Source organism: Scyliorhinus canicula, chromosome 1 (genome assembly GCF_902713615.1).
Source record: "Scyliorhinus canicula chromosome 1, sScyCan1.1, whole genome shotgun sequence".
NCBI lineage: Eukaryota > Metazoa > Chordata > Chondrichthyes > Carcharhiniformes > Scyliorhinidae > Scyliorhinus > Scyliorhinus canicula.
Window position 1 is genome coordinate 49972190 of NC_052146.1, and position 27619 is coordinate 49999808.

The 27619-nt window shown below is 50.7% G+C and overlaps 1 protein-coding gene across 3 annotated transcripts in view; it reads left to right on the top strand.

Moving 5' to 3' along the window:
* tpcn1 (two pore segment channel 1) overlaps nt 1-27619 on the top strand; it is a 146057-nt gene that overhangs the window by 66548 nt on the left and 51890 nt on the right. For all 3 annotated transcript variants that reach the window (XR_005459927.1, XM_038790554.1, XM_038790543.1), the window contains exons 5-8: nt 325-455; nt 14266-14354; nt 21136-21170; nt 25875-25933. Coding sequence is in view for 2 of the 3 variants with exons in the window: in XM_038790554.1 (XP_038646482.1) it covers nt 325-455; nt 14266-14354; nt 21136-21170; nt 25875-25933 (314 nt within the window). In the remaining variant the exon portion in view is untranslated. The remainder of the gene's footprint in view (nt 1-324; nt 456-14265; nt 14355-21135; nt 21171-25874; nt 25934-27619) is intronic.

A 27619-nucleotide genomic window follows, 5' to 3' on the forward strand; every position in this document is an offset into this window, starting at 1 on the left:
GATCGGTGGGCACCGATTGCGGGCCGTGCTTCCGTAACGGACGCACCCTTTTCCCTCCGCCGCCCTGCAAGATCAAGCCGCCACGTCTTGCGGGGCGGCTGAGGGAAAAGACTCAACTGCGCATGCGCGGCCGACATCATCCCCCCGGGGGGGAGAATCTCGCCCGTAATGTATACTCATCATGCATGTCACTACACTCATGCTACATTAGGAGGTGGAATATGTTTTGTAAAGACATTTATTTCACTTTATAAGTAGTTATTTGTTAAACACTTTTAACACACTAAGAAGTTTAACCTTGTTCCTTTTCTGGTACGTTTTCAGAGTGCAGTTTTGTTTGTACAGTTTATAGAAGTCGTTGTGGTATTAATCAGGCAAACCTCACACGTCCGGGTGACTCGAGCTTTGCGGCCAATCTTTCTGGTAGACTGCAGATATTGTGGTGCGGTGAGAAGGTAAATTTACAGCAATTAGTGTCATTTCTTTCTCAAGAATTCTGTAAATACTAGGTCTGCCAAGAAAGCATGGATCAGCAAATTGTTGCAAAATTCCAGCATGAACTTAGAACGTAGGTCTTTAGCTGACAGTTTCAGCACACAAGTTTTCTAAACAGGGTTTTGCATCAACCTTGTCCTAACACTTCCCAAATATTCTCATTGAACAGAGTTCTGTTTCTTTTGAATAATTGATTGGAATTAAACAAATGCAAACTTTTGATTTCACATGGTGATAAATATTTGTAAAACGCCAGTGACTGTTCTACTATAGTTAAGAACAAAATATGCAAATGTCAATGATTACAAATGTGCTTTATTCAGTATCATTCCTTTTTTTGCATCTGCATGTAAATTTGCATAGTTTGTATTAGGCAGTCTTCAGGTGAAATGGAGTAGTGGGTATGGATAAATGACCAGGGCACACTGATATAATTCAGTCCCCATAAGGTCATATATTCTGTTCTTATTTTTATACTGGTGAGGAGACTTCACTCGTGGTAATGTCACTGGACTTGTAATCCAGAGACGCAAACTAATTCTCTGTTGACATGTGTTCAAATCTCACTGGTGGAATTCAAATTCAATTATATTTTAAACTTCTGATTTGAAAGCTAGTCTGAGTAATGGTGACCATGAAACTATCATCAACTGTTATAAAAATAAAACTCTACTTCATTGATGCCATTGAGAGAAGGCATCAACCTTGGTGTGGCCGATATGTAAATTCAGACTCACAGCAATGTGGTTGACTCTTAACTGCGCTCTGAAATGGCCAAGCAAGCCACTCAGTTCAAGGGCAACTTGAGATGGGCAGCAATTGCTGGTCTTGCTAGCAATTCCTACATTCGAAGAAAGAATAAGAAAAATAAACTAAGATTCTGCATATCGTTACAGTTTACATGAAGATTTTCTATTATAAATATGTATAATATTTTCTATTATAAATGGGTTATGGGGAGAAGGCAGGAGAATAGGGATGAGAATAATATCAGCCATGATTGAATGGTGGAGCAAGTGGCCTAATTCTGCTCCTATGTCTTATGGTCTTATGTGCATAGGAATTTTTTTTAAATACCTTTAATCGGTTTTTAACATTTTATACATAAAACAAAACAATGTAAAACAACAAGAACAATAGAAGCCCCCCTACCAACCAACATCCCAATAGCTCAAAGAATAGCATCCCCCCCCCCCATCCCCTAGCAGCTGACGGTAACTAACTCTTTAAAGTGAAGAATAAACAGACCGCATTTCTTGTTGAACCCCTCAATCACCCCCCTCAAGGTAAACTTAACCTTCTCCAAATACAGGTCCCCAAACCACACAGAGACACTGGGAGAGAGGCTGACGTCCACCCCAACTGAACTCGCTTGCGAGCAATCAGCGAGGCAAAGGCTAAAACGTGCCCCATGCTCCCGTCTGCAGCTCCGGCAGGTCCGCCACCCCAAATATGACCCCCAAGGAACAGGGCTCCAAATCCAAACGCAAGACCGCCGACACGGTGCTGAGAAACGACCCCCAAAATGTCTCCAACTTTGGGCAGAACCAGAACATATGTACATGGTTGTCCAGACCTCCCCAAACACTGCTTGCAAATGTCCTCCACCCCCTCAAACAGCCGGCTCATCCTCAACCTCATCAGGCACGCCCCTGTGCACCATCTTTAACTGTATTGACCTCAACCTTACACCCGAGGTTGAGGCATTCACCCTCCGCAACATCTCGCACCACAACCCCACCTCCAATGCCACCCTCCTCCCACTTGGCCCTAACCCCCTCCGGCGACGCATATCCTCCTGTGAAATCTTTCCATAAATCGCCCAGGTCACACACCCCCCCCCCCCCCCCCCCCCCTCAAAACCCCGGTTGCTGCTGCTATTGACCAAGATACCTGCCTTTGAGCCAGGAAGTCCAGAAAAGGCTGCCATCGTTTATCGAACCCTTGTATTGATCCTCTCAGAGCAAATTTGACCCTTTCCAATTTTATAAATCCCGCCATGTCACTGATCCAGGTCTCCACACTTGGGGGCCTCGCATCCTTCCACTGTAGCAAGATCCTTCGTCTGGCTACTAGGGACGCAAAGGCCAGGACACCGGCATCTTTCGCCTCCTGCACTCCCGGCTCTACCGCAACTCCGAAAATCGCGAGTCCCCACCCTGGTTTGGCCCTGGATCCAACCACCCTCGACACCGTCCCCACCACCCCCTTCCAGAATTCTTCCACTGCTGGGCATGCCCAGAACATATGGGCGTGGTTCGCTGGACTCCCCGAACATCTGGTTCACCTGTCCTCACCCCCAAAGAACCTACTCATCCTATTGCCAGACATGTGGGCCCGGTGCAGCACCTTAAATTGGATGAGACTAAGCCTCGCACATGAGGAGGAAGAGTTGAATCTCTCCAAGGCATCTGCCCAAGTTCCGTCCTCTATCTGCTCCCCGAGTTCCTCCTCCCATTTAGCCTTCAGCTCCTCCACTGACGACTCCTCCACCTCCTGCATTACCTTATAGATGTCAGACACCTTCCCCTCTCCGACCCACACCCCTGAAAGCACTCTGTCCATCGTCCCCCGCGAGGGCAGCAAAGGGAATCCCTCTACTTGTCGCCTAGCAAACGCCTTTACCTGCAAGTATCTGAACATGTTCCCTTGGGGAAGCCCAAATTTATCTTCCAGTTCCCCCAGGCCCGCAAACCTCCCGCCAATAAACAGGTCCCTCAATTTACTGATGCCCACCCTTTGCCACCCCCTAAATCCCCCATCCCTGTTCCCTGGGATGAACCGATGATTGCCACCCAATGGAGCCTTCATCGAGCCCCCTGTTTCCCCCCTATGCCGTCTCCACTGTCCCCAGATTCTTAGGGTCGCTGCCACCACCGGGCTCGTGGTAAACCTCTTAGGGGAGAGCGGCAAAGGCGCCGTTACCATGGCACCCAGGCTCGTACCTCTACATGACGCCATCTCCATTCTTTTCCACGCCGCCCCTCCCCCCTCCATCACCCATTTACGCACCATTGACACATTGGCCGCCCAATAGTACCCCAGAAGGTTGGGCAGCGCCAGCCCGCCTCTATCCCTCCCTCGCTCCAGGAAAACCCTCTTCACTCTCGGGGTCCCATGTGCCCACACAAAGCTCAAGATACTCCTAGTCACTCTCCTAAAGAAGGCCCTGAGGATAAAGATGGGCAGGCACTGAAAAAGGAACAAGAACCTCGGAAGCACCGTCATTTTGACGGACTGCACCCTCCCCGCCAACGACAATGGCAGCATGTCCCACCTCTTGAACTCCTCCTCCATTTGATCTACAAGTCTGGTGAAATTATGTTTGTGAAGAGTCCCCCAGTCCCTGGCCACCCGCACCCCCAGGTACCTAAAACTCTCCCCTGCCCGCCTAAGCGGGAGCCTACCAATTCCTTCCTCCTGGTCTCCAGGGTGCACCACAAACACCGCACTCTTGCCTAAATTTAGTTTATAACCTGAAAAGGTCCCAAACTCAGCTAGCAGCTCCATCACCCCCGGCATCCCTCCCACCGGGTCCGCCACATACAGTAACAGGTCATCGGCATACAACGACACCCTATGTTCCTCCCCACCTCGCACCAAACCTCTCCACCTCTCTGAATCCCTCAACGCCATCGCCAGCGGCTCGATTGCCAGTGCAAACAACAAGGGGGACAGGGGGCAACCCTGCCTGGTCCCTCGGTAAAGCCGGAAGTACTCCGAACTCCTCCCATTCGTGGCCACGCACGCCATCGGGGCCTCATATAGCAGCCTTACCCATCTAATTAACCCTTCACCAAATCCAAACCTCCCCAACACCTCCCATAAGTACCCCCACTCCACTCTATCGAAGGCCTTCTCCGCATCCAGCACCACCACTATCTCTGCCTCCCCCTCAATCGCCGGCATCATGATGACATTCAACAATCTCCGCACATTCGTGTTCAGCTGCCTTCCCTTCCCAAAACCTGTCTGGTCCTCGTGTACAACCCCTGGCACACAGTCCTCTATCCTGGTGGCCAGGATTTTTGCCAGCACCTTGACATCTACGTTGAGGAGAGATATGGGCCTGTATGAACCACACTGCTGGGGGTCCTTGTCCCTCTTTAAAATTAACGAGATCAGCGCCCGCGACATCGTCGGGGGCAAAGTCCCCCCTTCCCACGCTTCATTAAGCGTCCGCACCAGCAAGGGGCCCACTAGGTCCACAAACTTTTTATAAAATTCCACCGGGAACCCATCCGGCCCCGGTGCCTTCCCTGACTGCATCTGCCCGATCCCCTTAACTAGCTCCTCCAGCTCAATCGGCGCACCCAACACCTCCACCTGCTCCTCCTGCACCTTCGGGAAAGAAAGCCCGTCGAGAAACCTCTCCATTCCCCTCCTCTCCCCCGTTGGCTCCGACCGGTACAGTTCCCCGTAAAAGTCCATGAAGACCTCATTCACCCCTACCCCCTTCCGCACCACATTCCCACTCTTGTGTCTCACTCCAGCAATTTCTTTAGCCGCATCCCGCTTGCGGAGCTGATGAGCCAGCATCCTACTCGCCTTTTCACCATGTTCGTACACTGCCCCTTGTGCCTTCCTCTACTGTGCCTCCGCCTTTCTAGTGGTCAGAAAATCAAATTTAGCCTGCAGGCTGCGCCTCTCCCTCAACAGTCCCTCCTCTGGTGCCTCTGCGTACCTCCTGTCTACCTCCAGCATCTTTCCCACCAGTCTATCCCTCTCACTCCTCTCGCTCCTCTCCCTGTGTGCCCGGATGGATATCAGCTCCCCACGAATCACTGCCTTCAGGGCTTCCCAGACCACCCCCACCTGAACCTCCCCCGTATTATTCACCTCGAGGTACCCCTCAATACTTGCCCGGACCCTCCAACACACCTCCTCCTCCGCCAACAACCCCACATCCAACCGCCACAACGGGCGCTGGTCCCGCACCTCCCCCATCTCCAACTCTATCCAATGCGGAGCGTGGTCGGAGATTGCAATGGCCGAATACTCGGCCTCCTCCACTCTCGGAATCAGTCCCCTACTCACCACGAAGAAGTCTATTCGAGAGTAGACCCTATGTACGTGGGAGAAGAAAGAGTACTCGCGTGCCCTCGGCCTCACAAACCTCCATGGATCCACCCCACCCATCTGGTCCATAAACCCTTGGCCGCCGCCGGCATCCTACCCGTCCTAGAGCTGGACCGATCCAGTGAAGGATCCAACACCGTATTGAAGTCCCCCCCCCCCCCCCCATGATCAGATCTCCCGCCTCCAGATCCGGGACCCGTCCCAACATACGCCTCATAAAGCCCGCATCGTCCCAATTTGGGGCATACACACTAGAAAGTACCACCTTCTCTCCTTGTAGCCTGCCCCTAACCATAACATACCTACCCCCCTTATCCGCCACCACCACCGATGCCTCAAACGACACATTTTTCCCCACCAGAATTGCCACTCACCGGTTCTTCACATCCAACCCAGAGTGTAAAACCTGCCCCACCCATCCCTTCCTCAGACGGACCTGGCTCGCCACCTTCAGATGGGTCTCCTGAAGCATTGCCACATCCGCCTTTAGCCCCTTCAGATGAGCAAGTACCCTCGACCGCTTCACCGGCCCATTCAATCCTCTCGCATTCCAGGTGACCAACCGAATCAGAGGGCGTCCCGCCCCCCTCCCCCGTCGACTAGCCATAGCCTCTCTACTGCCCGCCCCAGGCCAGCACCCCCTGCCCGACCCAGTCCCCACAGCGACAACACCTCACCTCTGTCCCCCCCCCCCCCCCCCAGCCCCCACCAGCTCCTTCCTGACCCTACCAGCAGCAACCCGGTATTCCCATTTCCCCCCCCCTCCCTTCCCCCCTAGGCTAGGAACCCTCCTAGCCGCGAACCGTCCTCCATTGTACTTCCGTGGGTCAGCTAACTTCTGCTGACCCCGGAAACTCCCGCCAATAACCCGACCCCTCCCAAAGTGGGATCATCCCCCAATCTATCCCTCCTCCAGGCACCGCTCCAGCGCGGGGAAGAACCATCCCGTCTCCCCCCGTCATCGTCTCCACCCCCCAGCCCCGCAGCGCGGGAAACCAGAGGAAAGCCCGCGCTTTCGCACTGCCCCACCACACCCTTCTGACGCAGCTCCCAAATACCAGCCCCACTCCATACCCCCAACCTGACATAGAACACAACAAACCCCCCCAACCCTCCCCGCAAGATACAAAACTCAAACAATGCGCCACAGCAAAAAAAAAACATAACAGAACAACACCCCCATAAATAACCATATCAAAATTGCAAAAGTACAAAAAAAAGAGAACACAGCAACAGCAGAATCCAGTAATAAAGTATTACAACCGACCCCGCAACCCCCAAACACTAGTTCAAGTCCAGTTTCTCTGTCCGCATGAAGGCCCACGCCTCCTCCGGGGAATCAAAATAATAATGCCGGTCCGAATAAGTTACCCACAGGCGCGCGGGCTGCAACATTCCGAACTTTATCTTTTTCCTGTAAAGCACCTCTTTCGTCCGATTAAACCCGGACCGCCGCTTAGCCACCTCCGCACTCCAATCCTGGTAGATCCGCACTACCCCATTCTCCCAGTTGCTGCTCTTCACCTTCTTGGCCCAGCGCAGCACACACTCCCGATCACTGAACCGGTGGAACCTCACCAGCACCGCACGCGGGGGTTCATTCTCCTTAGGCCTCCTGGCCAGCACCCTGTGCGCTCCCTCCAGCTCCAAGGGCAGATGGAAAGACCCGGCCCCCACTAGCGAGTTCAGCATCGTAGCCACGTAGGTTGTCAGGTCCGACCCCTCCAGCCCCTCCGCAAGGCCCAAGATCCGCAGATTTTTCCGCCTCATGCGGTGATCAAGCTCCTCAAAGCGTTCCTGCCACTTCTTGTGGAGTGCCTCGTGTCCCTCCACCTTACTCACGAGGATCCCGGCCTCCTCCTCTCGTTCAGTGGCCTGCGTCTGCAACTCCTTGATGGCAGCACCCTGGGTCGTCTGAATCTCCGAGAGCCTTCTGTTCGTTTCCTGCAGAGAGCTCAGTACCTCAGCCTTGAAGTCTGTAAAGCAGCGCAGGAGAGCAGCTTGTTGCTCCAGGGCCCACTGCTTCCACTCCTCTGGTGCTCCGCCAGCCGCCATCTTGGATTCCTTCCCCCGTTTTTTATGGGGAGCTGCTGCCGTTTTTTTCCCCCTTTCCACTCCGAGTTCGAGTCATGGACTGCAGGGAAAGTCGATCAGCACACCTTCTCCCACCGGGAGACGTCGAAAAATTTCCGTTTTGGGCTCTAAAAAGAGCTGAAAAGTCCGTTTAAAACGGGAGCTCCCAAATGTGCGGCTTCCTACGTCATCGCCGCCACCGGAAGTGCCTTGCACCTTCTCGACGCTCGCCACCCAATAGTAATACATCAGATGGGGCAGAGCCAAACCCCCTAACTGTCGGCCTCTTTGAAGGACCATCTTCCGAATCCTCTCCACCTTACCCGCCTCTACAAATGTCAAAATCAACTATTCCATCTCCATAAAAAATGTCTTTGGCAAAAAAACCAGTAAGCACTGGAATTAAAATCTAAACCACGGCAAGATATTCACCTTTACTGCCTGCACCCAGCCTGCCAATGATAGGGAGAAGCTGTCCCACCTCAACAATCTGCCTTGACCCTACGCACCAGACTTGTTAAATTCAATTTACAGAGCCAGGCCTAGTCCCAAGCCACCTGCACCCCCAGGTATCTGAAGTGAGTAGTCCCCAAATGAAATGGCAATCCCACCCCAAGCCAGCTCCCGCACCCAAAAAGCACTCGCTTTTCTCAAATCCCGAAAAAGCCCCAAATCACGTCAGCAGGCCGTGGGACCCAGCTTAGAAATATAAGCCTTGAAGTCTGTAAAGCAGCGCAGGAGAGCAGCTTGTTGCTCCAGGGCCCACTGCTTCCACTCCTCTGGTGCTCCGCCAGCCGCCATCTTGGATTCCTTCCCCCGTTTTTTATGGGGAGCTGCTGCCGTTTTTTCCCCCTTTCCACTCCGAGTTCGAGTCATGGACTGCAGGGAAAGTCGATCAGCACACCTTCTCCCACCGGGAGACGTCGAAAAATTTCCGTTTTGGGCTCTAAAAAGAGCTGAAAAGTCCGTTTAAAACGGGAGCTCCCAAATGTGCGGCTTCCTACGTCATCGCCGCCACCGGAAGTGCCTTGCACCTTCTCGACGCTCGCCACCCAATAGTAATACATCAGATGGGGCAGAGCCAAACCCCCTAACTGTCGGCCTCTTTGAAGGACCATCTTCCGAATCCTCTCCACCTTACCCGCCTCTACAAATGTCAAAATCAACTATTCCATCTCCATAAAAAATGTCTTTGGCAAAAAAACCAGTAAGCACTGGAATTAAAATCTAAACCACGGCAAGATATTCACCTTTACTGCCTGCACCCAGCCTGCCAATGATAGGGAGAAGCTGTCCCACCTCAACAATCTGCCTTGACCCTACGCACCAGACTTGTTAAATTCAATTTACAGAGCCAGGCCTAGTCCCAAGCCACCTGCACCCCCAGGTATCTGAAGTGAGTAGTCCCCAAATGAAATGGCAATCCCACCCCAAGCCAGCTCCCGCACCCAAAAAGCACTCGCTTTTCTCAAATCCCGAAAAAGCCCCAAATCACGTCAGCAGGCCGTGGGACCCAGCTTAGAAATATAAGCCTTGAAGTCTGTAAAGCAGCGCAGGAGAGCAGCTTGTTGCTCCAGGGCCCACTGCTTCCACTCCTCTGGTGCTCCGCCAGCCGCCATCTTGGATTCCTTCCCCCGTTTTTTATGGGGAGCTGCTGCCGTTTTTTCCCCCTTTCCACTCCGAGTTCGAGTCATGGACTGCAGGGAAAGTCGATCAGCACACCTTCTCCCACCGGGAGACGTCGAAAAATTTCCGTTTTGGGCTCTAAAAAGAGCTGAAAAGTCCGTTTAAAACGGGAGCTCCCAAATGTGCGGCTTCCTACGTCATCGCCGCCACCGGAAGTGCCTTGCACCTTCTCGACGCTCGCCACCCAATAGTAATACATCAGATGGGGCAGAGCCAAACCCCCTAACTGTCGGCCTCTTTGAAGGACCATCTTCCGAATCCTCTCCACCTTACCCGCCTCTACAAATGTCAAAATCAACTATTCCATCTCCATAAAAAATGTCTTTGGCAAAAAAACCAGTAAGCACTGGAATTAAAATCTAAACCACGGCAAGATATTCACCTTTACTGCCTGCACCCAGCCTGCCAATGATAGGGAGAAGCTGTCCCACCTCAACAATCTGCCTTGACCCTACGCACCAGACTTGTTAAATTCAATTTACAGAGCCAGGCCTAGTCCCAAGCCACCTGCACCCCCAGGTATCTGAAGTGAGTAGTCCCCAAATGAAATGGCAATCCCACCCCAAGCCAGCTCCCGCACCCAAAAAGCACTCGCTTTTCTCAAATCCCGAAAAAGCCCCAAATCACGTCAGCAGGCCGTGGGACCCAGCTTAGAAATATAAGCCTTGAAGTCTGTAAAGCAGCGCAGGAGAGCAGCTTGTTGCTCCAGGGCCCACTGCTTCCACTCCTCTGGTGCTCCGCCAGCCGCCATCTTGGATTCCTTCCCCCGTTTTTTATGGGGAGCTGCTGCCGTTTTTTCCCCCTTTCCACTCCGAGTTCGAGTCATGGACTGCAGGGAAAGTCGATCAGCACACCTTCTCCCACCGGGAGACGTCGAAAAATTTCCGTTTTGGGCTCTAAAAAGAGCTGAAAAGTCCGTTTAAAACGGGAGCTCCCAAATGTGCGGCTTCCTACGTCATCGCCGCCACCGGAAGTGCCTTGCACCTTCTCGACGCTCGCCACCCAATAGTAATACATCAGATGGGGCAGAGCCAAACCCCCTAACTGTCGGCCTCTTTGAAGGACCATCTTCCGAATCCTCTCCACCTTACCCGCCTCTACAAATGTCAAAATCAACTATTCCATCTCCATAAAAAATGTCTTTGGCAAAAAAACCAGTAAGCACTGGAATTAAAATCTAAACCACGGCAAGATATTCACCTTTACTGCCTGCACCCAGCCTGCCAATGATAGGGAGAAGCTGTCCCACCTCAACAATCTGCCTTGACCCTACGCACCAGACTTGTTAAATTCAATTTACAGAGCCAGGCCTAGTCCCAAGCCACCTGCACCCCCAGGTATCTGAAGTGAGTAGTCCCCAAATGAAATGGCAATCCCACCCCAAGCCAGCTCCCGCACCCAAAAAGCACTCGCTTTTCTCAAATCCCGAAAAAGCCCCAAATCACGTCAGCAGGCCGTGGGACCCAGCTTAGAAATATAAGCCTTGAAGTCTGTAAAGCAGCGCAGGAGAGCAGCTTGTTGCTCCAGGGCCCACTGCTTCCACTCCTCTGGTGCTCCGCCAGCCGCCATCTTGGATTCCTTCCCCCGTTTTTTATGGGGAGCTGCTGCCGTTTTTTCCCCCTTTCCACTCCGAGTTCGAGTCATGGACTGCAGGGAAAGTCGATCAGCACACCTTCTCCCACCGGGAGACGTCGAAAAATTTCCGTTTTGGGCTCTAAAAAGAGCTGAAAAGTCCGTTTAAAACGGGAGCTCCCAAATGTGCGGCTTCCTACGTCATCGCCGCCACCGGAAGTGCCTTGCACCTTCTCGACGCTCGCCACCCAATAGTAATACATCAGATGGGGCAGAGCCAAACCCCCTAACTGTCGGCCTCTTTGAAGGACCATCTTCCGAATCCTCTCCACCTTACCCGCCTCTACAAATGTCAAAATCAACTATTCCATCTCCATAAAAAATGTCTTTGGCAAAAAAACCAGTAAGCACTGGAATTAAAATCTAAACCACGGCAAGATATTCACCTTTACTGCCTGCACCCAGCCTGCCAATGATAGGGAGAAGCTGTCCCACCTCAACAATCTGCCTTGACCCTACGCACCAGACTTGTTAAATTCAATTTACAGAGCCAGGCCTAGTCCCAAGCCACCTGCACCCCCAGGTATCTGAAGTGAGTAGTCCCCAAATGAAATGGCAATCCCACCCCAAGCCAGCTCCCGCACCCAAAAAGCACTCGCTTTTCTCAAATCCCGAAAAAGCCCCAAATCACGTCAGCAGGCCGTGGGACCCAGCTTAGAAATATAAGCCTTGAAGTCTGTAAAGCAGCGCAGGAGAGCAGCTTGTTGCTCCAGGGCCCACTGCTTCCACTCCTCTGGTGCTCCGCCAGCCGCCATCTTGGATTCCTTCCCCCGTTTTTTATGGGGAGCTGCTGCCGTTTTTTCCCCCTTTCCACTCCGAGTTCGAGTCATGGACTGCAGGGAAAGTCGATCAGCACACCTTCTCCCACCGGGAGACGTCGAAAAATTTCCGTTTTGGGCTCTAAAAAGAGCTGAAAAGTCCGTTTAAAACGGGAGCTCCCAAATGTGCGGCTTCCTACGTCATCGCCGCCACCGGAAGTGCCTTGCACCTTCTCGACGCTCGCCACCCAATAGTAATACATCAGATGGGGCAGAGCCAAACCCCCTAACTGTCGGCCTCTTTGAAGGACCATCTTCCGAATCCTCTCCACCTTACCCGCCTCTACAAATCCGAATCCTCTCCACCTTACCCGCCTCTACAAATGTCAAAATCAACTATTCCATCTCCATAAAAAATGTCTTTGGCAAAAAAACCAGTAAGCACTGGAATTAAAATCTAAACCACGGCAAGATATTCACCTTTACTGCCTGCACCCAGCCTGCCAATGATAGGGAGAAGCTGTCCCACCTCAACAATCTGCCTTGACCCTACGCACCAGACTTGTTAAATTCAATTTACAGAGCCAGGCCTAGTCCCAAGCCACCTGCACCCCCAGGTATCTGAAGTGAGTAGTCCCCAAATGAAATGGCAATCCCACCCCAAGCCAGCTCCCGCACCCAAAAAGCACTCGCTTTTCTCAAATCCCGAAAAAGCCCCAAATCACGTCAGCAGGCCGTGGGACCCAGCTTAGAAATATACAACAAAAGGTCGGCAGTGTACAGGGAAATCTTATGCCCCACCCCCACCTCTCACTATTCCCCTCCACTTGGCCGTAGAGGTCTATTACCAGAACAAACAAAATGGAGGACATGGGTCACCCCTGTTTAGTTCCCCTATGCAGCTGAAAATATCCTGAGTTCACCTCATTTGTACGAGCACTCGCCTTCTGTTGCTTATATAATAATTTGACCCACACCACAAACTTAGGCCCAATCCCAAACTGCTCCAACACCGCAAACAAATAGCTCCCCTCTATTCGATCAAACACTTTCTCCACATCCACCGCCACCTCCAGCTCTGCCTCCTCTTCTGATGGGGAGAGCACCACGTTTTAACAAGTGCCGCATATTCAAGGGCCACTGCCTATCCTTCACAAACCTTGTCTGATCCTCCACAATCACCTGCGGAAGGCACTCCTCAAACCTAAGCGCTAACACTTTGGCAAGAATCTTGGCATCTACCTTTACCAGAGATATTGGCCAGATGACCCACACTCCACCGGGTCCTTATCCTTTTTTAACAACAGCAAAATAGATGCCTGTCCCATCGTCTCTGGGAGTGCCCCCTTAGCCACCGTGTCCTCAGACATCTCCATCAACAATGGCGCCAGCCTATCCTACACAGGAATTTATAGTGAAAGAAGATGAGAGAATAGAATATTTTAAATATAGTATAAACATTGGGTTTCAGTTGATTTATGTGCAACTGTAGCTGAGTGAACCAAGTGGAGTAAGATAAATACACATCTTTTGTGGTGCTGACACTAAGATTCCACTTTGTTTCACTTTGATTTGTAGATGAAATTTGATAACTTTAGTTATTTTCAATTATTAATGTAATTTCACAAAATGGCACATAGATCTGTTTGACAAACCATTAGTGATGCTTAGCAAACTTAATGAATGAACATTTTTGCTCCAGTGTGAACCCAATTGTTGTGTCAAAATTACATTGTTCATCTGTTAATTACGTTTTTTTAAGTTTAGAACAGTACAGCACAGAACAGGCCCTTCGGCCCTCGATGTTGTGCCGAGCAATGATCACCCTACTCAAACTCACGTATCCACCCTATACCCGTAACCCAACAACTCCCCCTTAACCTTACTTTTTAGAACACTACGGGCAATTTAGCATGGCCAATCCACCTAACCCGCACATCTTTGGACTGTGGGAGGAAACCGGAGCACCCGGAGGAAACCCACGCACACACGGGGAGGACGTGCAGACTCCACACAGACAGTGACCCAGCCCTGGAGCTGTGAAGCATTGATGCTAACCACTATGCTACCGTGCTGCCACCGTTTACAAAATATGAAGCTCTTTCTTGCCCACTGACTTGCATGCGATTGTAATTTCTTCTATATAAAAATGAAGGCTAATTTCAGCAGTTCTGTTTTAAGTAATACTTAAAATACTTGCCCTGCCCTGCCCTCTTCCTCATTGGGTTGAAAATGCAGAAGCTTAGTAACTGTGAAATGCTTGACAGAGGCCAAAAGGGAGAAATTTTAAATCAAAAGAATAAATTCTTTAAACATCTTGAAATTCTCACTGCGACAATATTTCCTCTTTATCACAAACAAAATAATATGTGCAGTTCCGTATATTTTTAACAAAAGCAATATAAGGCCAAATTGAAACTTTTTTTAAAATCCAGTTGATTTCTCCTATGGGTTTTAGTGACATCCTCATTTAAAATTAACACCTATCTATGAGCAGGTATGACAAGTTAGTTCTAATTATTTTTGTTTTCTCAATTTCCAGAAATTTGCGTCAGATCTTCCAGTCTCTTCCACCCTTTATTGACATTTTATCATTACTACTTTTCTTCATGGTCATTTTTGCTGTCTTGGGTAAGTTCTTATGTACTTAGTTTATGATTTATTTTCACTGTACATGTACCCTACCCTATCTAAATATGTTCTTTACTACTATATTCTACTCACATTTTAGAGTTTATCATTTGAAGCATTGCGACCCATTGATCTGTCTGATACTTATTTGATTTTTAAGCTTGAAAAATATCATTACGAACAAATCGTCAACTAATTAAATTATCAATATTAACCTTTAAATATGTAGGGAACCTAATTTTTAATAGAAGAAGTAATATTGAGAAGCCAGAGGCGTTAAGTAAATGACGCTGAGTGACATCCTGCTTCAGGTTTTGGGAAGAAAAAAGGTCCGAATTGTAACTCCCAAAATGAGTGGGTTGGGGGTCAGGTGAGATGTTAAAACTTAGAAATCTCAAATCCATTTCCAACCTGCCCAGCATGTGGGAAACCCCAAATTTAATGAGTTTCCTGATAGAAACTCTGCCTTCTGCCTACACAGCCTGTTTCTGTCAAACCCCCCACCGTCCCAGGTTTTGGGCTTCTGGAATGGACGGTCCCATTGATTGTGGAGATGCAGTCACAGAGCCAGGGACTACATGTGGGGATGTCGGCGAGCATCCAGGACCTGCAGGTGCAGTTCGAGGAGTCCAACCGTGTGCAGGAAGTGGTGACAACCACGTGTGCCACCCAGGCCAACACCGCATGGGTGGTGTCCGTGGTGGAGGCCTTGGGGACGAAGATTTCGGCCATGGATCAACATGTCCAAGGCCTGGGGTACTCTGCACAGGATGTGGGCGAGGCCCAGGTCAGGGTTGCCCTATCGCAGGCAGCCATGTGCCAAGGCCACATGGACATTGCAGTGGTACTCCTGAACATGGTCCAGTTGGGACTACCCAGACGCTGGCCAATGTGGCACAGATCCAGAAGGAGGTGTCGCAGTCACTGGCTCATGTGACACAGACCCAGAAAGTCGTCACTCAGTCAAAGCGTGATGTGGTGTCGTCCCAGAGGGAGAAGGCTGGGGTTGTGGCGCAATGGTAGCGCATCTGACTCCAGATCAGAAGGTTGTGTGTTCAAATCACGTTGGGCTCGCTGAGTGTTTCTTCTTTGTTCTTTAGGGTTTTGGCCAAGAGTGGTATCATGACCGGCACAGGCTTGGAGGGCCAATGGGCCTGTTCCTGTGAAGTATTATTCTTTGTTCTTTGAGTGTCGAGATCCTGATCGGGATGGGAGTGGGCCACCAGGACTGGCAGCTCAAGGTGGCGATGGAGCCTTAAGGGTTAGCTCTGCTTGCACCCCGTCCCATGGAGTAGCCCAGGGGCCATCGGGCACCCTGAGGGAGGAGGAGGTGATGGGGCCCGTGCCGGTGACTCCTACAGGGGAGGCATCGGAACACTGCAGCAGTTCGGACTCCCCCACTCCTGTTCATGGCACATTACATGGGCAGAGGGCAGAACTGGGTGGCACCACACCACAGGGACACGCGGTCACCCCAGAAGACGGCCCCCAAAGGGGACCTAGATCACAGCAGGCTGCCTCCACTCCTGTTGGACCGTCTGAGAATCCAGCTAGGCATAGTGTTAGGGCCTTTAAAGCCAGAAAAGTATACAATTAGGTTTGCACGGGTGCAGGGCACAGTTTAGCGATAGGGGCTAGGACAAACCTGTATGCATGTTTTCAGATTAAACCCCTGTGCGAAATGTACAACCTGCGTCGGTACTCCATCAGAAGAGCGTGAGGGGTGGACTGGTCTTGGTTGGTCGCAGTGATGGTGGTGGCGGTGGTGGTGGTGTTGTGTGTGTGCGGCGGGGGGAATTGGCAGGGTGGGCTTGGCCCAGGGACTGCGGTTCCATCACCGGTCCGGTGTCCCGTCCCCCCCCTCCCCCAAACCACACCTCCGCCACCCCAGGGATTCGGTGGGACCGTCTGATGGAATTACCAGCTTCCATGCAGGGATCACCCAGGTGGACAGTGGTAAGTGCCACCGTGTGCAGGAGTCAGACATTGTCAAACGATGTGGAACACCACAGCTCATCAGAGTTGCATTCATCCATTCCTTGGCACAGAGTTGCATTCATTCCATACCTGCTGTGACTGCCAAGCCAGCCCCCCACCCCCCAAAGCGCTATACTGGAGGGCCCCTCCAGAGCGGTCCAGGCACCTGACAAGCATCTTCAGGATGCAAAGCACTGCTTGTGCATGCATCTGGTTGCTGCATCGTTGTAGTGGGTCTCCGTGTCGGTCTGTGACCTCCAGATAGGCGTCATCAGCCACGACCACAGTGAGTAACTCCTGACATCCAGGAGCCAACCCCCCAGTCAGGGGTTTGCCTCAAAGAGGCCAGGAACCGTCAAGTGTGCCAGGATGCAGGCATGATGCACACCGCCTGGTTAATGGGTGCAGACGTGCATGATGCACAGCTGATGGTCACACACCAGCTGTACGTTCATTGAGTGAAACCCTTTTCGGTTTGTGTAGAGTGGCCTCTCATCTGCAGGTGCTCGTAGGGCAACAGGCATCCCATCTCGGCAATGGCAGTGAACACCGCTTCCCAGGCATCCTGGTGGGCTCAGTCCATATTAAAATGGATGTATTGTGGGCGACACGGTGGCGCAGTTGTTAGCACTGCTACCTGAGGAGCAGGGTTCAATTCTGGCCCCGGGTCACTATCAATGTGGAGTTTTCGTATTCTCTCCTTGTCTGCATGGGTTTCACACCCACAACCCAAAGATATGCAGGTTAGGTGGATTGGCCACACTAAATTGCCCCTTAATTGGAAAAAAATAATTGGGTACGCTAAATTTATTTTTTGTAACTGGATGTATTGTGCTGCCTGGGCATATAAGCCGCCTGTCCACCGAGCTATGTGAGATCCCAGACAAGTCCCCACTCGGCGACTACAAGGATCCCGTGGTGTAGAGGTTCAGGACAAACATCACCTTGATGGCCACTGGGAGCAGGTGTCCTTCCCCCATTCCCTCACGATGCCAGATGCACTGTGATCAGGCAGATATGTAACACTGTCCCCCTGCTCTGCCAGAATCTTCTGCGGCATGCCCTGTCCGGCAGGTTCTCGAATGACAGGCACTGCCGGTACTCACAAGGCCTTTGCAATACCTGCTTTGCATCTCCTCCTTGTGTTGTTAGGCGGCCGGCTCTCTGTCCTCAACGACTGCCTCCTGTTCCTCTGCGGCCGGCTCCACTGCAGCTTCCTCCTCCTAGAGGTCTCCAGCTCGTAAATCCTCAGTGCATCCCCCATGGCTGCAGTGACTAGGAGGAAGGCCACCATTGCCAGTTGAATTCTAATATCCACTGGCTGCAGGGAGTGAAAGGCCGACATGTTAGCTTGGTGCGTACCCCATGCCTAATCAGGCCCAACGGGCTACATGGTGGCTCCTGTTGGCGCAATAGACCCTGCCCCCGCATCCCCTCATTCCTGGCTCCGTCTGTGCCTGACACCCTGTGGGCCACTGGCCCTGACGCTCGTCACTGATACCAGGGATATCGTAGGCTAGCTGGGCTCGTGCCAGCGATATGCTCCATGGCCTCCCTAACACTCCCCTGTAGGGGCTACTGTGGATGTTGCCCGCATACTGCCCTGCGGTGGCAGCTGGTTGGGGGGGGTACTATAGCAACGGGTGGGGTGCGGGGTAGGGGCTGAGGTGCAGCCATGGTGGAGGGTGGGGACTGGGATGTGATGGCGTGGAGATACTCATATGGTCAGTGGCACTCTGCAGAAGCATGGGTCAGGGTGGGTGGTCAATGGGGTTGGTGAGTGACAAGGTGGCTGCCTTGCAGGCCGTGGCAATGGCTGTCCGTGCCTGGACAACCACCCCTGTCCCGTGTGTGTGTGTGTGTGTGTGTGGGGGGGGGGGGGGGGGGGGGGGGGGTCACTCTGGCCCAATGGCCTGTTAAGACCCCACACCCAGGCCTGGCAGAGGCCCACCCCCAACCCAGCCAGCCCGACCAGTGTCAGGACCGGTAGCCCACGGTCACACCTCTGCATGTCCTACTTCCTCTCTGTCCCTCATGAGCCAAGGTGCCTGTTCCCCGACATTGAAAGTACAAATGTGCATTGGCATCGGGAATTCCCTGAGAATTGCGGGGGCCCCGGAGAATACCAGGTCAGGCCCGCTAATGATATGCAAACGGCGTTTACTGTATGTGTGGAGTGGAACGTATTGCACCGGAGAATTCCGATTTGGCATGAACCTGGCAACCGCCACAATTTCGGCATCAGAACTGATTCTCCACCCAATCGTGATTTTGGCATCGGCAAACAGAGAACCTTGCCCAATATGTTCCTGCCGTATACATTCCCTAGCCTGTTTTGACAGAACAAAATGAACAGTTGTTTCTAGATGTGATCAGTAGTCTTCCATCCATTTAAATCTATAGAGATAAATCAGTACCATCTCACTGATGCTTCCTGAGTTGAAATTACTCCAGGATGTGTGTGGGTTCTATGGCTAACATGCCTTCTTGGGGTGGCCTTCAGTGCAAGTGGAAATTCTAGTTGGTTGGTTTCTATGAAGGGGAAATGAGCCAGGATATCATAAGGAGATATTTTCAGTATGGACCTTGAGTAGCTTGCACTGATCAGCTCAGATTCGCAAGAATATCAAATCTTTTTTTTTAATTTAGAGTACCCAATTCTTTTTTTCCAATTAAGGGGCAATTTAGTATGGCCAATTCATCTACCCTGCACATCTTTTTGGGTTGTGGGGGTGACACCCACGCAGACACGTAAGAATGTGCAAACTCCACACGGACAGTGACCCGGAGCCAGGATCGAACCCAGGTCCTCAGCGCTGTGAGGCAGCAGTGCTAACCACTGTGCCACCCATCAAGGAGCATGGAGGAGTCTAGCTCGAACTTTGTCCATTCCTTCCTACTGAGCTTGGAGTCCATTGTAGTGGCCAACTCCATGGTAATACTTTCAGATCCAACTGTGATATAGCATATGATGGCCATTTTCTTAGTTTCCATTGCGACACATCTGAGTGAAAGCTCAGGCTGAGGTCCTGCGATCTCTGCTTTCTGTCATGCAGGTTGAGATTGCCAGTGTTCGAGTGGCCGAGAAAGGTCTCAGCAGTCCTGCAATATGTGCTTCAGCATTGCTGAGGGACCAGTCAGGGAAGTGGCACTGACTCACTTGTATATATATCTCTGGGGCAGCATGCCACTCCTGCAAGACAGACTCAAGTTGAGTATTGAATGGATTAATGGATGTTTTATTCAATAAAATTGGAAAGGGATGGTTGCTTTGTGGTGCCTTTTATTTCAGCATTGTGATCAGTAGAACACTGTTGTGGATGATGCAGGAGGCACTGGGAGACACACTCGTCCAGATACTGGAGGCTCCTTACACCCCAAGCATTCCAGCCAATAGAACTGTTGCTTCAGGATATCGATGATCTGCTTCACACTATCCTTAGTTACAGCATGGCTCTCACTCATTGTAGGAACACTGGCCATGTATGGCGGGTTCTGGAGACAAATCATCAGTCATGAGTATAGTGTATATCTCTTGTCACCGAACTGCCACCCTCTGATTGAACATGGTAGCTCAACAATAGCTGGAACTGCATACTGGCTCTGAAGGAGAGCATCATGACAACTGCCAGGATAGTGGACATCCACCAGTATGGGTGCACACTAATGTACATTGAATGAATGGTACTCCTTGCAGTTTTGGTGCACCCCATTGAGATGCAATGCCTTCAAGGCCATGTGTGTGCAGTTGATGGTTCCTTAGATCATGTGGAAAGCTGCCATCCAGACTAAGCCATGTGACTGCTTCACCTACTTTGCCCTATCCCCCTCCAATGCTGGTAGATCTGCATTTCTAGCTCCCATGACTGGGAGTGGTGCATCCAGCTACCTTTCAAAGGGCACACAACTGCTTACAAACGTCTAGTCCTCTTCCTTCTGACTTAAAGAACTTCTGTCAACTCCACCCACATAGTATTTTCACTAAGAGGTGGTGGAAGCGGGGCCGATAATGACATTTAAGGGGCACCTTGACAAATACATGAATAGGATGGGAATAGAGGGATACGGAGCCAGGAAGTGTAGAAGATTTTAGTTTAGACGGGCAACATGGTCGGCACGGGCTTGGAGGGCCGAAGGGCCTGTTCTGTGCTGTATTTTTCTATGTTCTAACTCTGCAGCCTGAAGTAGATTGTCAAAAGCAACTCATCTGAAAGGTGACGCCTTAAACCGTGCTTGGTGGGGGATGGGACTCCCTCATCCAGCATTTAGTTGAACACATGATCAGCTATGTGTGTTTAAGAGAGAATGTTAACAGGAACGGTGAAGTCCAGATTGATAGGCCAGGCATCAAATCAGCATTACACGCTGACTGATGCCACAATCTGCATACTTCCAATGCGTCCACAGGACGCCTGTGCTATTGCCCTTCACAATTTGGCAGTTGGCACAGGTCTTGCCAGCTACCACAGTGGCAGAATACCACCATGTGGAATCCAATTTTGCTGCATTTGAGGTGTCAATTCCAAATGGGTGGAGGAACGAGAATACCAGGTAACACAGGTTGGAGAATGAATTACCTGTACAGTCTGCTTTTTGCAAATGATCAGTTCTGGAACAGTTAAATTGAAATATGGGTGCAACTGCAAATAGCATGCAGAAAACTGGGAAAGGCTTGGAAAAGTATTATATATAGGAAATATAAACTAGCATACACTTTATACCGGTATTGTCTGAGGATATTTCTCAGGCTGCTGTTATGCTGTCTTCTAATATATAATGCTATTTTTTGATTATTTTCGTTTAGGGTTTTATTTGTTCTCAGCTAATCCATTGGACCCAGTAAGTAATCACAGTCTTTAATAAAAAAATGCTTGTCATTTGTTTAATATCTATATCTTTTGTTTGAATACCATACATCATGTGCATAAAATGAATATTCCAGGAGAGATTCTTGCTTGTTAACACACAATGAAGTTATATTCTATGATTCCTAGTTAGTTATCTGGATTGTATAGTTATGTGGAGTTTTAAGTAATTATTATTTTTAAAATAAATTTAGAGTACCCAATTTTTTTTTTTCCCAATTAAGAGGCAATTTAGTATGGCCAATCCACCGAACCTGCACATCTTTTGGTTGTGGGGGTGAAGCCCACACAAACACGGGGAAAATGTGCAAACTCCACACAGACAGTGACCCAGGGCCGGGATCCGAACCCAGGTCCTCAGCGCAGTAGGCAGCAGAGCTAACCACTCTGCCACGTGCCCTTAGAGGACTTCTTGACAAATACATGAATAGGATGGGAATAGAGGAATATGGACCCCGGAAGTGTAGAAGATTTTAGTTTAGACGGGCAGCATGGTCGGCACAGGTTTGGAGGGCCGAAGGGCCTGTTCCTGCACTGTACTTTTCTTTGTTCTTTGTTTATTCACCCTAATTTTTAAGAAATTATTTGTAATATTTTGTTTGATACATTAATTTGAGGTAAATTGTTTGAATCAAGTTTGTAATAAGTATGTTTTAGGAACAGGCTCCTTGAGCTTGTTCCACCATTCAATCAGACATGGCTAACCCGACTGCTTTTCCCCCATATAATAATAATAATCTTTATTGTCACAAGTAGGCTGACATTAACACTGCAATGAAGTTACTGTGAAAAGCCCCCTAATTCCGTGAGGTTAGCAAAATCTGCCAATCACAAATTTAAAATTAACAAATTACCTCATGTCATCTTGTGTTTACAGATGAGATTTCTAAACTTCTACCCCCTTTTGCATCTACCCCCCTTTTCCAACGTCACTGCTGAATGGCTCGGCGCTATACTTTAAACTATATCCCCTAGACCTAGACACCCTGGCCAGTAGAAATCCTGGGCGAAATTCTCCGGTGACCGTCGCGATGCCCAGGACCCGGCGCCAAAAGCGGCGCTGATGACTCCGGCGTCGGGCCCCGCGAAACATCGCGTATTCTCCGGGCCCGAAGGGGCCAGCAGCGGCGTTACGCCATTCATGTCGGCGTCACCCGCTGACGTCGGGCAACATAATCAACACCTCCCAGCGTGACTACACAAAAGAGGCCCCCCCCTCCCAACCCACCGGCACCCGCACTCTGTGATCTCTTTCTTCCCCCAACCCACCGGCACTCGCACTCTGTGATCTCTCCCTCTCCCCCAACCCACCGGCACCCGCACTCTGTGATCTCTCCCTCTCCCCCCAACCCACCGGCACTCGCACTCTGTGATCTCTCCCTCTCCCCCAACCCACCGGCACTCGCACTCTGTGATCTCTCCCTCTCCCCCAACCCACCGGCACCCGCACTCTGTGATCTCTCCCTCTCCCCCAACCCACCGGCACCCGCACTCTGTGATCTCTCCCTCTCCCCCCAACCCACCGGCACTCGCACTCTGTGATCTCTCCCTCTCCCCCAACCCACCGGCACCCCCACTCTGTGATCTCTCCCTCTCCCCCAACCCACCGGCACCCGCACTCTGTGATCTCTTTCTTCCCCAACCCACCGGCACTCGCACTCTGTGATCTCTCTCTCTCCCCCCCCACAACCCACCGGCACCCGCACTCTGTGATCTCTCTCTCTCCCTCTCCCCCCAACCCACCAGCACCCGCACTCTGTGATCTCTTTCTTCCCCAACCCACCGGCACTCGCACTCTGTGATCTCTCTCTCTCCCCCCCCCCCCCCCCCAACCCACCGGCACCCGCACTCTGTGATCTCTCCCTCTCCCCCAACCCACCGGCACCCGCACTCTGTGATCTCTCTCTCTCCCTCTCCCCCCAACCCACCAGCACCCGCACTCTGTGATCTCTTTCTTCCCCAACCCACCGGCACTCGCACTCTGTGATCTCTCTCTCTCCCCCCCCCCCCCCAACCCACCGGCACCCGCACTCTGTGATCTCTCCCTCTCCCCCAACCCACCGGCACCCGCACTCTGTGATCTCTCTCTCTCCCTCTCCCCCCAACCCACCAGCACCCGCACTCTGTGATCTCTTTCTTCCCCAACCCACCGGCACTCGCACTCTGTGATCTCTCTCTCTCCCCCCCCACAACCCACCGGCACCCGCACTCTGTGATCTCTCCCCCCCCACAACCCACCGGCACTCGCACTCTGTGATCTCTCTCTCTCCCCCCCCCACAACCCACCGGCACTCGCACTCTGTGATCTCTCCCTCTCCCCCCAACCCACCGGCACCCGCACTCTGTGATCTCTCCCTCTCCCCCCAACCCACCGGCACCCGCACTCTGTGATCTCATTCTCTCCCCCCCACAACCCACCGGCACCCGCACTCTGTGATCTCTCTCTCCCCCCCAACCCACCGGCACCCGCACTCTGTGATCTCTCTCTCCCCCCCCAACCCACCGGCACCCGCACTCTGTGATCTCTCTCTCCCCCCCAACCCACCGGCACCCGCACTCTGTGATCTCTCCCTCTCCCCCAACCCACCAGCACCCGCACTCTGTGATCTCTCTCTCTCCCCCCCACAACCCACCGGCACCCGCACTCTGTGATCTCTCTCTCTCTCTCTCCCTCTCCCCCCAACCCACCGGCACCCGCACTCTGTGATCTCTCTCTCTCTCTCCCTCTCCCCCCCAACCCACCGGCACTCGCACTCTGTGATCCCCGCCCCCGCCCCCCCAACCCACCAACCCACTGGCACTCACACTCTGTGATCTCTCTCCCTCTCCCCCCAACCCACCAACCCACTGGCACCCGCACTCTGTGATCTCTCCCTCTCCCCCCAACCCACCGGCACCCGCACTCTGTGATCTCTCCCTCTCCCCCCCAACCCACCGGCACTCGCACTCTGTGATCTCTCCCTCTCCCCCCCCCCAACCCACCGGCACTCGCACTCTGTGATCTTCCCCCCCCCCGCCCCCAACCCACCGGCACTCGCACTCTGTGATCTCCCACCTCCACGATGAACGGCGTCAACCATCAGCACTGGTTGACGCCGTTAAATACCTGTTGTGATTAACGCCGACGTGACCCGTGGCCACGTCGGCGGGAATGCGGCGCATCCGGGCCGGAGAATAACGGCAGAACAGAAACCCGTAGCCTCCCGCCGGCCCCCGCCATTCTCCGAGGCGGGCGGCGGGAATGGCGGCACGCCGACGTCTTGCGGGTGGGAAAATTCTGGACATGGCGGGGGTGGGATTTTCGGCGGCCCCGGGCGATTCTCCGACCCTGCTGGGGGTCGGAGAATTTTGCCCCCTTTCTTTCTCGCTATCCTCAGATCCCATTAATACTAGAAAACTTTGATCAAAGCACTCCTCAATTTCCTAGATTCTAGAGTTGATGTAATCTCACATTGTACTTTAACCCATGGAGTCCAGCTGTTAAATCTACTTTGCACTCTCTTCTGAGCAAATATATCCTTTTTAAGGCATGGTAGCCAGAACGACTCTCTGGCTGAAATTTACCAGCTCTTTGGAGACGGGCTGGGAGATGGGAACGGTGATAGAAAGGCTTTGGGAGAGATATCCAATATGTTTCGACCGACATGGACTCCTTCCAGTAGTGGAAATGGCAGTAACTCTGGAGGCTGGCGGCTAATTAAGCAATTAATTGTCCTATTGTCAGCCATTTTACCATCCTGCCAGCATTTTACCAATGTCGGAAAGCACTCCCATCACCATCTGTGGAATCCACCAGCTGCATCAAGACAACCTGCCAGCAAGAAGTGATGACAGTGGTTGCCCCTGGGAACCAACATCATCACTAGAGGGGTATGTCCTCGAAACACTGGGGCCAGCCAGCCAGCCAGCCCCTGGTGCATCTACAATATTTCCTGCAGCGCTTCGAAGACACCTCAACATAGAGACGCCCTGTCCTTGTTACCTAAGCAGCGGCCTTTGCTATTGATGGCGCTACAGAGCTTTTGGCTGTCTGATTGCGAAGGTTGAAAGAGAACTTCGAAGGGTAGGCCGCTGTCCTACGGTGGCCTCTTAAGTGGGATTCACTGGAAAAATTGCCCACGTTGCGCCGCTGTGTGCCACATGGGTTCAGAACCCACATTTGGTTCTAATGTTGGGACACGCGGTGTGCTAATAAAATCTCGGCCTCTGTCTTCTGTCAGTCCACCAATTCGCTGACCAAGTCAATAATTTGCCTTCAGGTCCGTGAGCTTCATCATTAGTTAAATGCTATTAAGAGGGTGCTCTATCGAATGCCTTTTTCAAGTCCATATATATAGCATCCACAGACATTCCCCTGCCCAATGCTTTAGTCACTCCTTCAAAACTTTCAATCACGTTCATGAGGCATGTTCTACTCTTTACAAGGGATGGCCTAACCAGCGACGCCCACATCCCGTAAATGAATTTTTTAAAAATCCTTATTGGTTCTCTGATCAGCTAAAAATTTCCAAGATGTATGATCATTTTTATCTTTATTATCTCTATTAATTTCCCAGTTTCTTAAATAGCAGAAATATTAAGAAAAATATATACATAAAGGTATGATGTTTTCAATTTGTTAGAAAGTGATTATAATGTTCAGTTTTTCTGACAATGCTATTTTGTTTTCTGCTTGCAGTATTTCAGCACTCCAGAAGATAGCCTTGTCAGTTTGTTTGTTCTCTTAACGACAGCTAAGTGAGTGTACACAATATTCCAATTGAACAATAGAATCAAAATTCTTATGGTGACATAGTGGTATTATCGCTGGACTAGTAATCCAGAAACCCAGAGTAGACTCTGAGGACCCAGCTTCAAATCCCGCCATGGCAGATGGTGAAATTTGAATTCAATAAATATCTGGAATTAAAAATTGAAAGAAAACCATGAAACCATTGTTGAATTTTATGAAAACCCACTAATTTCCCTACTTGGAAATCCTTCTGGCCAATGCGTGACTCCAGATTCACAGCGATGTGGTTGACTCTTAAATACCCTCAGGGATGGGCAATAAATGCTGGCCCAGCTAGCGAAGCCCACATCCCAACAACAAATAAAATAAAACAATGGTTACTCCCAGAGAAAGGGCTTTAAAGAGTGAAATGGTTTTGTTGCCCTTTTTACGATTAGTTGCTAGAGTAAGTTACATTCATGTAGCATGTGGTAAAATTCCAAACCATTGCTCTATATCATTATCACAGGCTGTTTAAATGTAGGATGGTGGCATAGTATGTTGAGGTGCGAGGAGCTTTTGCCATTAAGTATGAGGAAGAAGTGGAGGGATGGAAGATGTAGTTTTGCGTCTGTAACTTCTAACCTGATGAATTGGTACTGTCAAGCTGAGGCAGAATTTCACATCAGGAAAGAAAATTATATGAACAATTCCTCATTTGGCTCAAATATTTCTCTAATCCATATTGGTTTAAGAGAATTACCATGCCATTTCAGTTCACTGGCTGGGTGCATTGCCAGATGTGGTACCAAGATAAACTAGAAAGGCCCCAAGTTCGATCCCTGACTTAAGCATACAAAGTGGCAAAGATTAGTGGGAAACTAGAGGACTGGGAAATCTTTAGGGGGCAACAGAAAGCTACTAAAAAAGCTATAAAGAGTAAGATAGATTATGAGAGAAAACTTGCTCAGAATATAAAAACATATAGTAAAAGTTTCTACAAATATATAAAACAAAAAAGAGTGGATAAGGTAAATATTGGTCCTTTAGAGGATGAGAAGGGAGATTTAATAATGGGAGATGAGGAAATGGCTGAGGAACTGAACAGGTTTTTTGGGTCGGTCTTCACAGTGGAAGACACAAATAACATGCCAGTGACTGATAGAAATGAGGCTATGACAGGTGAGGACCTTGAGATGATTGTTATCACTAAGGAGGTAGTGATGGGCAAGCTAATGGGGCTAAAGGTAGACAAGTCTCCTGGCCCTGATGGAATGCATCCCAGAGTGCTTAAAGAGATGGCTAGGGAAAGTGTAAATGCACTAGTGATAATTTACCAAAATTCACAAGACTCTGATCTGGTCCCGGCGGATTGAAAATTTGCAAACGTGACACCACTGTTTAAAAAAGGAGGTAGTCAGAAAGCGGGTAATTATAGGCCAGTGAGCTTAACTTTGGTAGTAGGGAAGATGCTGGAATCTATCGTCAAGGAAGAAATAGCGAGGCATCTGGATGGAAATTGTCCCATTGGGCAGACGCAGCATGGGTTCATAAAGGGCAGGTCGTGCCTAACTAATTTAGTGGAATTTTTTGAGGACATTACCAGAGCGGTAGATAACGGGGAGCCAATGGATGTGGTATATCTGGATTTCCAGAAAGTTTTTGACAAGGTGCCGCACAAAAGGTTGCTGCATAAGATAAAGATGCATGGC